Source organism: Lytechinus pictus, chromosome 10 (assembly GCF_037042905.1).
Source record: "Lytechinus pictus isolate F3 Inbred chromosome 10, Lp3.0, whole genome shotgun sequence".
NCBI lineage: Eukaryota > Metazoa > Echinodermata > Echinoidea > Temnopleuroida > Toxopneustidae > Lytechinus > Lytechinus pictus.
In genome coordinates, this window is record NC_087254.1 from 12,172,886 (window position 1) to 12,185,911 (window position 13,026).

The 13,026-nt window shown below is 37.1% G+C and overlaps 1 protein-coding gene across 1 annotated transcript in view; it reads left to right on the plus strand.

Moving 5' to 3' along the window:
• Positions 1 to 709: 709 nt before the first annotated feature.
• LOC129269117 (4-aminobutyrate aminotransferase, mitochondrial-like) overlaps positions 710 to 13,026 on the plus strand; it is a 45,018-nt gene continuing 32,701 nt past the window's right edge. The window contains exons 1-4 of the mRNA XM_064105348.1: positions 710 to 1,418; positions 4,307 to 4,407; positions 10,665 to 10,697; positions 12,773 to 12,890. Of these exons, the coding sequence (XP_063961418.1) occupies positions 1,346 to 1,418; positions 4,307 to 4,407; positions 10,665 to 10,697; positions 12,773 to 12,890 (325 nt within the window). The 5' untranslated portion in view covers positions 710 to 1,345. The remainder of the gene's footprint in view (positions 1,419 to 4,306; positions 4,408 to 10,664; positions 10,698 to 12,772; positions 12,891 to 13,026) is intronic.

Genomic DNA, 13,026 nt, shown 5'->3' on the forward strand with positions numbered 1-13,026 from the left:
CTGAGCCAAAAGTGGGAGGGGGGGGTTACCATGCAAAAAATCACAATCATGTGGTCCTTTTTACGTTTTTGTACAAGGTTTTGGGGAAAAGGGGGGTGAAGCCCCCCTCCAGCCCCCCGCTTCCGCGGCCCATGAGTAGGTGCAATCGTTACAATGATGATGAAGAAATGAACCTCTTGTTCTTTCTTCTTCTTCAATCATCATCATCTTCTTCTTCTTAATTCTTCTTCTTCTCCAGTTCTCCTCCACCTTCTCTTTCTACTACCAATAATAGCAGGTTGTTTTAGCCCGTCTCTCTAACAAGTTGTTAAAACTTCTGAACAATTGTTTATATTTTTAAAACAAATTATTTAAAAAAAATTGAAAAACAAAAGAGTAGTTAGAGTGACTGGCTAGAAAAAAAATTCAAACAGCGTTTTAACAGTGTGGTAGCGATAAGTTGATTGCACAAAATCTGATCCTTTTTTTTCAGTCAACAAAAAACACACAAAATATTGTTATTAGCAGTGATTGATAAACCCACTAAATTAGAATTGACTCCTAGGGCCCGATTCATAGAGGTCTTAAGATTATATGGTAAACATTCAACCAAACCAAGATGGCCAAATCATGATTCCGATCATAATGCACTCATTCCATATTTTCATCCAGGCACCTTTTCTGCCGTCCCTCCCCCAACCAACGTGCGAGCACGCGCAATGAATTGGTCACCTGACATGGTGATCAGCTGTTTACAGTTTACAGCTCCCAGTTTTCGGTAAACATTCTGCGAGTTGATTTTGGTATTCGTCCATGCGGGAAGTTTTTGTCCATGGTTTCGTTCACGAACAACTGCAAATGTGTACTGGAGCCTGCAATTATTCATCACTGAAATTCTGCCGTTGTGTTTGGATGACGGATAGCATCACCAATACAATGCGCTTATGAAAATTTAGATTAATATTGTCGACGTGTCGTAGACATTCTCCAGTCCAGGCTATATCGGTCATCGTGTGGCTATCGGCTATACATCCTTGCCTTGGCTTGTGTCATCTCGCTGTAGTTTCGGGTTTGAAACTGGGCCAACCGTCGGTGCATCTTCGAGCTTCGCTGGGAAGCTGCGTTGGAATCCTGATAAGACTTGGACAGTGAATTAGCTCTCATCCAAACTAATGTCATCTTTCTGAAGTACCTATTCTGATCATATTGGTCTGGATCTTGTAATTATATACAATACTCGGTGACAGCGTACAGTTGTGATTTTGGTTTCAAAGCAATTTTTTTAGTTTTTACAGCTTTGTCAAGCCTTTGAGTTTGACTTTGTTGTTTAATGTTGTTGGAGTTGGAGTGAAGTAAATTTGGAACGATGGCATTTTTCAACAGACTGAGTCAGAGTGCAAGGAATGTTGCTGGAACAACCGTCAGGGTATCAACCCCAAGTATGTGGAAATTGATTTTCAATAGTGCACGTTTTTCATCTGCCAAAATTAATGTTTTTGTACTAAAACTGCCATTGTTTTTGTATTTCATGATATATTCATGTAGTCGGTAGATTTACTTTTATCAGACAAACATGAGTTTGATTTATAAATTGGTGAAGAACTACAGTCAAAAGGCTTTAGCTGTCAATTATGAAGAAAGTCTCGTATTCTTAAATTATGAAAATATTTCCTCCTTTTTAAATTTTAGTATTACGTTTGAGGTTTGGCAGATACATGTACCGTATGGGTACTAGTATTCAACCCGGCATAATTCAAAGATTTTGACATATTCCCCAAAATATTTAGAAATGGGGAATTTATCTTAATTTCACACCTTAGTTATTTCCAGGGTAATCTGTTGTCGATATTTTCTTTGTCAATCTGTCGACTGTATGCGCGGAGGATCGAATTATGCGGCGATGGCCTTTTGCACTGAATGGTACTAGTATTCAACCTAGTGAGGATTGATAGCAAATCTCAAAAGGGTTTAGATTGCTAAATTAGATCTAGATCTATGTAAATCTCTGGCTTTGATTAATTCCCTGTTTGGTCTTATCTCAAATGGTCTAGTCCATAGTCGGATGGGACAAGGGCAGACTGAGAGACAGGGCCATCTTTCATCGCTAGGTTGAATACTAGTACCGACGGGTTGAATACTAGTACCAAAATCCGTCGCCGTATAATTCGATCGCCCGCGTACACAGTCAACTGGTTGAAGAAAAAAATGACGGAAAAAGAATAACCTGCATTTGCTCTTGGAAATAAGACGGGTTTGAAATTCAGGTAAATTCTATATTTCTATATATTTGAGGGAACTCTCCAAACGGGTTGAATACTAGTGCCCTTACGGTATGCATGTACATGTATATCCATGGCAGTGTAGAGCTTATCACTATTGTCGTTATATCGTCGTCATCACCACGTTAATATTCTTTGGAACACTATAATCATTGTGATCATGATCACACTATTACCACCACCACCATCTTCATCATTTATCATCATCACCATCGTGAAACATCTGCACCACTGCTAAGTCACCATCACCACCACCACAATCATCATCAACATCATCATTATTATAATCATCATTGCAACCATCATGCCTACAAGAATGAAACAAAACGGAAACTGTATCTCTTATTATTCTTTGGAACACTATAATCAGAGAGTGTCTCCTTACAACTCCCTGGTGTACTCATTGTGATCATGGTCACACTATTGTTTAATATACCGAGGTTTGTTATACCGAGGTTTTTTACCTGACTGCTAAGAAAGCACGAATGCCTGTGAGCAAGCAACCAGGGGACCAACGGCTTAAGGTCCTCTCCGAGGGACCTGGTAATGAGGATAAATGCCTTACCAAAGGGCACTAGCGCACCAATTGGGAATCGAACCTGGGTCACCGGAATCCGACCCGGGTTCGATTCCCAATTACCATTGTCACCACCATTATCATCACCTCTCAGAGTCAATGGCGACAATAGTCAAATATGACTAATCGCCACTCAAACCAACATAAGAAGAAGAAGATCTATCATCTTCACTACCATGATACATCATCATCATTGTTACCACCACTACCATCATCATCATCATCACTGTTACCACCACTACCATCATCATCGACCATCACCATCTTCATTATTTATAATCATCATCGTCATCATTGACTTTATCATCATCATCATCATCACCACCACCAACGCCACCATCATTTATCATCAACATCATCATTATTATAATCATCACAACCACCATTACAACCATCATGCCATGCGTATACAGTGTGTATAAAAAAAAGTTTACACTTTGAAAAAGCCCTGGGAATTAAAAAATATACAACATGTGGGTAATTTTTTCACATATAACCTTGGGTTTGGGTCTTATCTATCCAATGAAAGTAAAAGTTTTGACAGAATGTTCCACTTGAGTGAGCACTGTCCATTTTTGTAAAGCTCGCAGAAATGCTTGTTTTCATGCTGTGCAAAGGGGAAAGGGCGAAATCAAATTTACCTGCGAAACATTTCTCATACATTTCCCTTGCACTTTTAGTCAATTGAAATAAAACAGATACATTCAAGCATTTTGTAACAATTTTGCCACCCAAATTGAAATTTCAACACTTAGTAAACACAACCTTTACCCTTTTTGTGCCAGCTGGATCTGAGGACATAACTGAATCTGAACGAAAGTTTATATCAGACATCTCCAGCATTTTTTCACTAAGTTTTTATCATTTACATGTAAAGTGGGTTTACATTTCATTTTTCATTTAATACTTGTTTCTCCACACTTCCCAAGCTTGACAATGATTAACAAAATGAAAATCAAGCCTAAGCCATTTCATGTAAATCACAGCTCAGTGTAAAGCAAATATCGTCACGTTGGCCTAGGTGTGTTGGGGAGTGGGGTGGGGTGCATTGCAATCTTCAAAGTGTTTTGGGCAAGGAAACAAGTGAAAAAAGGTAAAAGATATCTTCAAATCAATTTTACTAGTAAATTCCACATGTTCTTCATGATTAAGGTCTACTTTTATTCGAAGTTCTGCGCAAATCATTTTTCGCTAATTTTTCAAAAGTAAGCGGTGCTCACTCAAGCTGTAATGTTTTTCGATAGTTATATCGTTATTTGCTTAAATGGATCTGTACCCATGTTAAATTGTGGAAAAATCTTCAGGATGTTACATGTATAATTTTACAGGATTTTTTCTAAGTGTAAACTTTTTTTGATACAGAATGTAGAAAAGAACCAAACCAAACTGAAACTCTCTCTGTGAAGATGATAACTTTTCACTAATTACGCGTTTGTCTACATTAAATAATTTTCTTCATTTTCGTTTTCAGTTCGTCACAAGGCCTCAGCCAGTGCTGCAGCACCTAAGCTGGTCCCTGATGAATACGACGGGCCTCTCGTCAAAACCCAGGTTCCCGGGCCCAAGACACAGGTAGGCCACATCAACATCTCTTACAGGATTCACACCCCCCCCCCCCCCCCGCCCCTCCATTTTTATGAGAATGATCCTGCATGGAATTCCCAGGTCCAGTGATATCTACAGACCTATAAAAATGCAGAAGCACCGGAGGCCATGCCTAATTCGCCCTCTGGCACCCTCAACTACAGCTGGCTGTGATGGCCTCTTCATTTTGATCAAAGTTGAGATCAGGGCTCCGTCTTACAAAGAGTTGCGATTGATCCGATCAATTGTAACTCTATGGAAAACCATCAGTGTCATAATTTTTCCTACCGAAAATTTGCATGATGTCTTTTGTGAACAAAGAAGAACACACCAAATTGTAAAGAAATCAATGAATTTATGGATTTGAGAGCAAATAGATATGTTTGCCTTCATATTTTCTTGGGTTGATCGCCCCTGCACCCTCTACAATCGATCGAGGCCTCTGTCTCCTATTATAATTTTGGACCCATGCTGTCTGAAATAATCCAATCTTAATTGCCACAATCACCCCTCCCTACATGTAGCTCTAACTTTTATTTCGCTGTAAGCTCTTTTACAAAATGATGTCACAATGCAGGCTTCGTGTCATGTCACAGCGCGCGCTCTCATATTTATTTTTTCCAATGAAAATTCTGCGCGATCTGTTTTTTAACAACGTAGTTGATTGGATTAAATCTATGCAGAGTGGGAGGAGCTGAAGATATTACACGAAATGAGATAACACGCAGATAACACCGTTTTCAGAATACCGATTTGGGGGTATATTAGGGGCGTGTTAAATCAGAGAGATAACACGATATTTAACATGAAAGTTAACACGATTTTCAGAATACCGCCCCAGTAGGTTTGGTATTTAATTATTTCAATTTTTGGTGGGGACAGTAACATGTAACCAGCAGAATATTTTTAAAAAATGTCTGAAATTTAAGAACTTCACAGCTGAATGAATAAAAAATGAATAAATCAATGCTTACTTAATATAGAAATCCTCATGCAGATCAAAAGCTAGATATATTCAGTTGATTAGGGAAAAATGGTTTGAGTGAAAATGGTGTTTGTGGAACTAAAGTACTACTCATCTGAGTTTTAAAATGCTTGACATATTATTTTCATGTAAACCTGTGTACCATGTTAATAATTTGATGTGCTATCTACATACACTCACACAGCAGGCAGGGATTAAAACATTATGTGGAATTGGAAACAATCTGCTGTATTAATCTGAAATCTCATTTCATTTTACACAATGGAACTATATTCAAATTTTTGTCCACTTTGAATGGACAACTCCCTACCCCATTGAATAGTGTTATTCATCTATGAATGCCCAGTATTTCCTCAAATCAATATCTGATTAAAAAAGTATCAAGATGAAAATTTTCCTTGTAAACTTATTTTGTGTAGCATTATAATGCACAGGTATAAATACACAGTAACAGTTTTCACATAATTATACACTGTGATGAATACTTCAGGGTTTCCACAGTCATGGAAAATCCTGGAAAAATTTGTTGTCAGGGAAAAGTCAGGGAATCAGGAAATTTTTTGAAAAATCATGGAAAAGTCATGGAATTGCATTTACCACTTGGCTATGGCAGCGTTTAAGTTTGTCGTGTCTCGCAACTCTCATACTCAGGGATCATACTCGGCTATTATAATTGGTGTTCATGATTTCCATTTTTCCCAGTTTTCTGACATCCCAATTTCTACCTAACTCCTGGGACGTCACAGGAAGTCATGGAAAGCAGCAATTTAGTCATGGAAAAGTCATGGAATTCTGTTTTCAAATTTCTGTGCGAACCCTGACACCTATAATATATTATTCATAAACAGATAGGTATCTGTGTGTTCTCCCAAATAATTTGATACCATATTTATGTGGTATGTAAAAACGCTTGGATGATCAGGAGGTATTCTTTGCAGCGATGTAAATTTTGGTTTGCGCCAAATTAAGGCATGACTGCGATGAATGAATCCAGATGTCGATGATGTCTAATCCTACACGAGTTAGCAAACATATAACAAGGCTCCACACTAACTTTTTTTCTTGGTAGCCCGATCAGTACACACCAAAATCATTAATTTCATATTCTTGGTGGCCCGCAAACCAAATTTAGTGGCCCTAAAACAATAGAAAACACTACAATTCATCAAAAATCTGGTAGCCAAACCGGGCCACCAAGTGTTGGCTTTTTCAGAATTTTGGTGGCCCGACTCTCATTTTTGGTTGCCCTTGGCCACCGGGCCACTGCTAATGTTGAGCCCTGCATATAATTTTCTAATCCCTTTCAATGAAATTAACTTGAATATTGATACTAGAATGTGTTTGTTATTAAAACAATTTAATGTAAATTACTGAAAAGGTATTTTGAAATGGATTTTAATGCAACCATTATAGGATTGTTTGTAGCCTATGACATCTTTGACATCTGGATTCATTGAATTAATAATAATAATAATAAATATATAGTATTTATAAAGCGCCAAATCCACATTGATTATGTGCTCAAGGCGCTGAAATATACTTGGTATATTATTATTACCCCGGCTGTAGCTGAGCGGCCATATAGGCGCTAAAGCATTCAAGGAATAAATCCTACCGGGTACCCATTCACCTCACCTGGGTCGAGTGCAGCACAATGTGGATGAATTTCTTGCTGAAGGAAATTACGCCATGGCTGGGATTCGAACCCACGACCCTCTGTTTCAAAGTCCGAAGACTAATCCACTGGGCCACAACGCTCCCCATAATGATTTGCACTGACTGAGGGACCTACTGTTACAAGACCCATGAACAGATTAATAATAATGATAATCATGGTGGCTACTTATATAGCGCACAGGTCCACCTTTCGGTGCTCATGGCGCTTCAAGGAAAATAAACACAAAACACAACAACAATAGAAAACCAAAAAGAATAGAATTTGAATTCTCCTGAATAAACACACTGCTAAACTGTTAATGGGAGATTAAATAAGTTTTCAACTGGGACTTTAATGTTTCTGTTGATGATTCCTTTACGCCATCTTGATAAAAGGCCCAATAAAATGTCCAAAATTCAAAATGGAATCCCTAATCCCGCACCTCACACCTGAACCCACATTCTCAATAGCCTAGTGCATAGTGATCCGCATAGTGCTTGTGAAAATGGAAATATCCTGGTATGTTTATGGTATGTCCAAAATTATATGAAATCCCTGTGCAAATCTATGCCATCTTTACAAAATCTATGTTAATGGTGCCCTAGCGGCCTGCCCTTCAAACCAACTAAACCAAGGCAAGGGTGCATTTTTTAGGAAGATTCTGACAGATGCTATCCACTCTTCAATGGAATGGGGGGGGGGGGGGTTTACATAATACTTTGGATGGCATCTTGCAGACAACATTTCATATTTTTATACTTTCATTGATACATGTACATGTATATTCGATGATGAATTCAAGCTTTGAAAACATTCTGATAGCAACAGGCATTACTGTCCAGAACTTTGTTGAAATATTCTCTTATCTACCAATACTTCTTTTAAATATTCCTTGCAGACAGGAAAAAGTCTTAGTAAATCTAGAAGAAATTGTGATTGATCCAAATTAACTGCAATATTAACTTAGTAAAAATATTGATATCTGGTGACTATAGACTATCCAAGCTAGGATCTCAAGCAGTTGGTTTGATTTGATTTATTGTTTTCTTCTGCATTCATAACATTTGTATTCAATACAATTTTCATTACGTAACAAACACAATATATTAGTAATTGATTTTGGTATGAATCATTCAGAAAAAAAATACAAAAAAAGTAATTCTTTACAATTTATATGATCTACTACCAACAAAGAAAATTTAACATTTACAGTTTGCAGGAGAAGGATTGTCATTATAAGCAGATTGCTTGAAAAAAAAATGAGAAAAAAGATTATTAATGGTCACATAATTATGACACAATGCATTGAGAATAGTAATGGAGGCGTACATGTACATGTAAACTGTACATGTTGAAGTATAAGTATAACTTTAAACGCCAGTTTCTCTCTAGGTGGTTTCAGACCGCCTCGAAGTTCGCCAGTTCCAGGTATTCTCTGATCGGGAAATTTACCCCGATCAGAAAATACCAGGTATTTTGGCGGTGTGAAAGCAAACTACGCGTAATATCCCCGAAAGAAAATACCCGATAAATAGTAGGTACTTGGCGAAATTACGAGAACTTTCGCGGGGATTTTTCCAAGGTCGTGGGTATTTTGGCGGTCTGAAAGCAAATTACGGGAACTTTTAGCCCAGCGTGTCGTTGGGTGCGGCGCCGTGCATGGGTTGCTGCTGGGCTAGTGATTTTGAATTTCGCGCCTTGCTGCTTATCAGACCATACTGCGCATGCTCGTAACTTCAGGAACTTATCCCGAAGGGTATGTTTCAGGGCGGTGTGAATGCAGGAATAATTAATGGGTATTTTTCAGCCTAAAAAAGTTCTCGTAATTTAACGGGGATTCTTGTGATCGAGGCGGTTTGAAACCACCTTCATTCTCTCTTCATGGTTTGGGATTCCTGGGAATGGAAATGGAGGGAGGACAGGTGAGCAAACAAGCGCTTCCATTAACATTGATCTTCCTTCCTTCCAGGGTTGTTAGACGCAACCCTGGTGTTTGATCGGGGTATGGATGGTGAGCTGGCAAGGGGGTATAGGGGGGCACATTCTCCCCCCCCCTCCCAAATCGACTGCCATTTGTAATCTTGTCGTTGAACCAGGTGGGTGTTTCATAAAGCTGTTCGTAAGTTAAGAGCGACTTTAAGAACGACTGATGATCCTTTCTAGTGGCAAATGGTATATTCATTGGCGATGGTTTAGCGCGTAAGAAAGGTTCACCAGTCATTCTTAACTTACGAACAGCTTCATGAAACGGCCCCCAGGCATTTTTTGTATTATTGATTACCTTTACCAAGTATCAAAGCGGTAGAGTATATATATGCAATTATATTAGCTGCGCTATACAAATGGAACATATTATTACTGCAAGTACTGGAAGAATGTTATGGCAGCAGTCGATCTTCTAGGTCCATCTTTCTCTTGTCAGCTACACGTACATTCATGATTCAAGATGAGGCAAAATTGCTTGCCTTACTGTTGCAATTGATGCCTGAATTTTTGAGCTCTCGTATCAATATTTTTTTGTAATATTGCAATTGATTGATAATTGTTATCTAATGAATTAATTGATTATTCTTAATTTATTTATCTGTGTGTTGGTTTATTAATCAATTAATAAATGAATTTATTCATCCATATATTTACCAGTTGCTAGTTAGTTTAATATATGATGTATTTTTTCTCATTTTATGTTAATTTTTGTATTCATTTTTAGATTTGTAGTATTCGTTTTTTTATGTGGGAGGCATTTTGGCTTCCTTCAAGGGAAAGAAAGAAATACACAAATTTAAAGGTGAATGGTTACCAAACCAAGGTGCTAAATGACCCCTATAATTTGAGGCAGAAAAAAGGAATAAATATTTCCTCTGCCATTATGATGATATTGCTCCTTGGCCCTCTCCCTCTCCCCTCCCAATCGCCTGCTGCCTCAGTGGAGTCTGGAGTCAATGGCGGCGGAAGCCCAAAAAATTAGGGGGGGACCAGCAAAATTTTTTGACAAGCCCCCCCCCCCAAAAAAAAAAGGTTATCAACCAAAATTTTTAGGGGGGCCGACAAAAAAATTTGACAAGCACTAAAATTTTAGGGGGGGATCATCCCCCCACCTCAAATTTAGGGGGGGTATATGTCCCCCCCCCCCCCCCGCTTCCACCGCCTACATGTATGTCTGGAGTTGACCCCTTTCCCTGGTATTGTAGAGATTCCCACAATGATAATAGGGAAATCATCTTGCCCTGGATGTTCTTTGCTGGTAATTCACTCAATTATGCACAAATACTTTTGAAATATTTACCCTGTTTTAACACCCCTCAGTACTCAGTATTTTTTTAAACTAAAAGTTACATGTCATCTCATTTTCCCTGTTGCAACTGTAAAACCTAAAATAAGCTATATACATACATGTTAAGTATTGGGATCTGGTGTTGTGTTTTGGTATTGGTATCTGGTGTTGTGTTTCAAATTTTGTAACTAAAAAAGTGATCATCTGTGTAGAAATAATTGCTTTAAATCAATGTCAAAACTTCATACTGTTTTTTCTATTTTGTAATGCAAATAATGACCAACTTTATACGTCACTACATGTACATCTTCTCTTTTTGTCATTACCAGGAACTCCTGCAAAGAATGGACAACATTACAAGGGTAGGTTTGCTACATGTAGGTTAAACATCATTCACTGGGGTAAAAGAAAACTGAGCTGTTGAAACTGCTTTTACAGTTCTAGGCGTATTTATTGTAGATTGATCATTTGGATTTTTTTGTTCAAAAATTTGCCAGCTTTGGTATTACATGTATGTGTAATAAAACAAGTGCAACAGAATGAATTTGAAAGTGGAGGGCTGAATATTTACAAAATCACAATTTGAAGGTAATTTTCATGATTTTTTTCATTTATTTATGATTTCTGAAAAGTTGAGAAGGGGGGGTTATGTGGTCCATGATTATTAATTTCCCAAGCATGGATAACACTTATTGTATTTTCTATTTCATTTGTATTCCTGTTTAAAATGTAATAAGTAATAATCCTCTACCGTCAATTGTGGTAGTGATGCATTACATATCAGTCACATCAATGTTTGGCACTATACTGATGCATGTACTCTCCAAAAGGGACAAAATTATCACATTCATTCTAATTCATTTACAGAGCATTTGTCAAGAATGTAGGATTTTCATAGATGTACCTTAAATGTTGATCCATTATAATAAAATGAAAACGGTGCAGCTAGAATGTACATGTTTGAGTGTGCCTGTAGGTCTGCATGAATAGGCCCGTACACATTGTGTGAACTTGAGTATCGGCCTATATGCATAAAACTGCCCTCAATTTCCATTCATTATTGTGATTGGAATATTCTTTTTATGTGCATTGTTGCTCTGTGCATGGATGACTGAGTGAGAGTGTGTGAAATTCTAGAGATTCTGTTTCTATGCTATACAATTTTCTTTTGACCTAGATAACCTCTGCCAGGATGAGCAATCAAGAAGTGACCTATAAAAATGCCATTGTGGTTCTATTTTTTGTTATTTTTCAGGGACAAGGCTCTATTTAGACATATGTTATAAATATGTTGCTCCACAGTTTGTATATCAATATAGTTTTCTTTAAGGGCGATTGCATTCCATTCAGTATTCCTGATCGATTTTATATTCTCAGTAAAAAATATGATTACTTGATTCCGTGTTTGATAGAAATCCGTAGTTCTTGGACAAAATACTTGTACCCATAAATTTACTAGAATCTGTTCAAGTCTCAAAATAACTTCACATTATTTTTTATTCAGCCCAGGGGCTTGGGGACAATTTTCTAAGAGATGGGGCTAGTAAAGAAAAATTGGGACAAGCATAAAGTAAGATTTTCACTCCAAAATGAAGGTGATTTTGGTCAAGAAATATTTGAGAAACCTACAACCTTAGCAATACCCTGCATATTTTTTTGAAAATTGAATGTACATGTACCTACTTCTAATGAGGTGGTATATTTTTTTTTCTTGGATATTTCAAGTATCTTGCTTCCGCATAGGCCAAAATACCTGGTATTTATGATCAGGGTAGATCGAGGTAAAAGATATTTTCCCATTTAAAAAATATTTTATTTTATGTTTTTGAGTTGATCTGTAAGTGCCTTGTGTGAGTGACAAAGCAGTGATTAAGAATCATGGATTACAGGTAATTTGAAACAATTTAGAAAGCCTTAAAAGAATAGAAAAACATATATTTCCCACATCTCTGTGTAAAGTTTCATTTGGAAGGTTAAATATTAGTATCATACTATCATACAACATTAATGTGGTTTTATTTTGTACATGCAATGTTTCTGGTGCTGGTAACAACGAAAATCAAATGATTCACAGTATTGATCAAAACCTACACAGAATTTTGAAACAATAAATAAATGACATCTGCCAATCATTTTTTTTTCAGGAAAATGTATAATAATTACTGAAAAAATGCCAGACAGTTTATAGTGTGGTCCCATATGTTGTTTCCTGTGTTAGCTGCATCACAAATAGCAGGTGAAGAAATGAATAGTATAAATGAATATAATTTCAAGCAAGCCTGAATTACTCTGATTTAACTTTGTTGAACTATTTCCTACTGAAATTAGATGTCCATACCAGAACTTTAACTGAGTTAAACATACGAGAACTTGAACTTAGCTTTAACTTAGTTAAAATGTTTCAAATATACATGTAATGTATTTATTTGTTTCACAGAACACAGGAACTATCCAGCTATTTGCAGACTATAAAGCAAGCAAGGGGAATTTTTTAGTAGATGTCGATGGCAATCGCTACCTGGACTGCTTCAATCAAATCTCATCCGTTCCTCTTGGTATGTTTATTCCTTTTATTTCTTTCAAATTTAATCAGAGAGTGATATTCTGAAGGCAAAAATATTAGGCTGTATTTGTGATTCCCCTTTCCAACGCAATATAACCTAGGCATATTCAAATGATGCAACATTTATG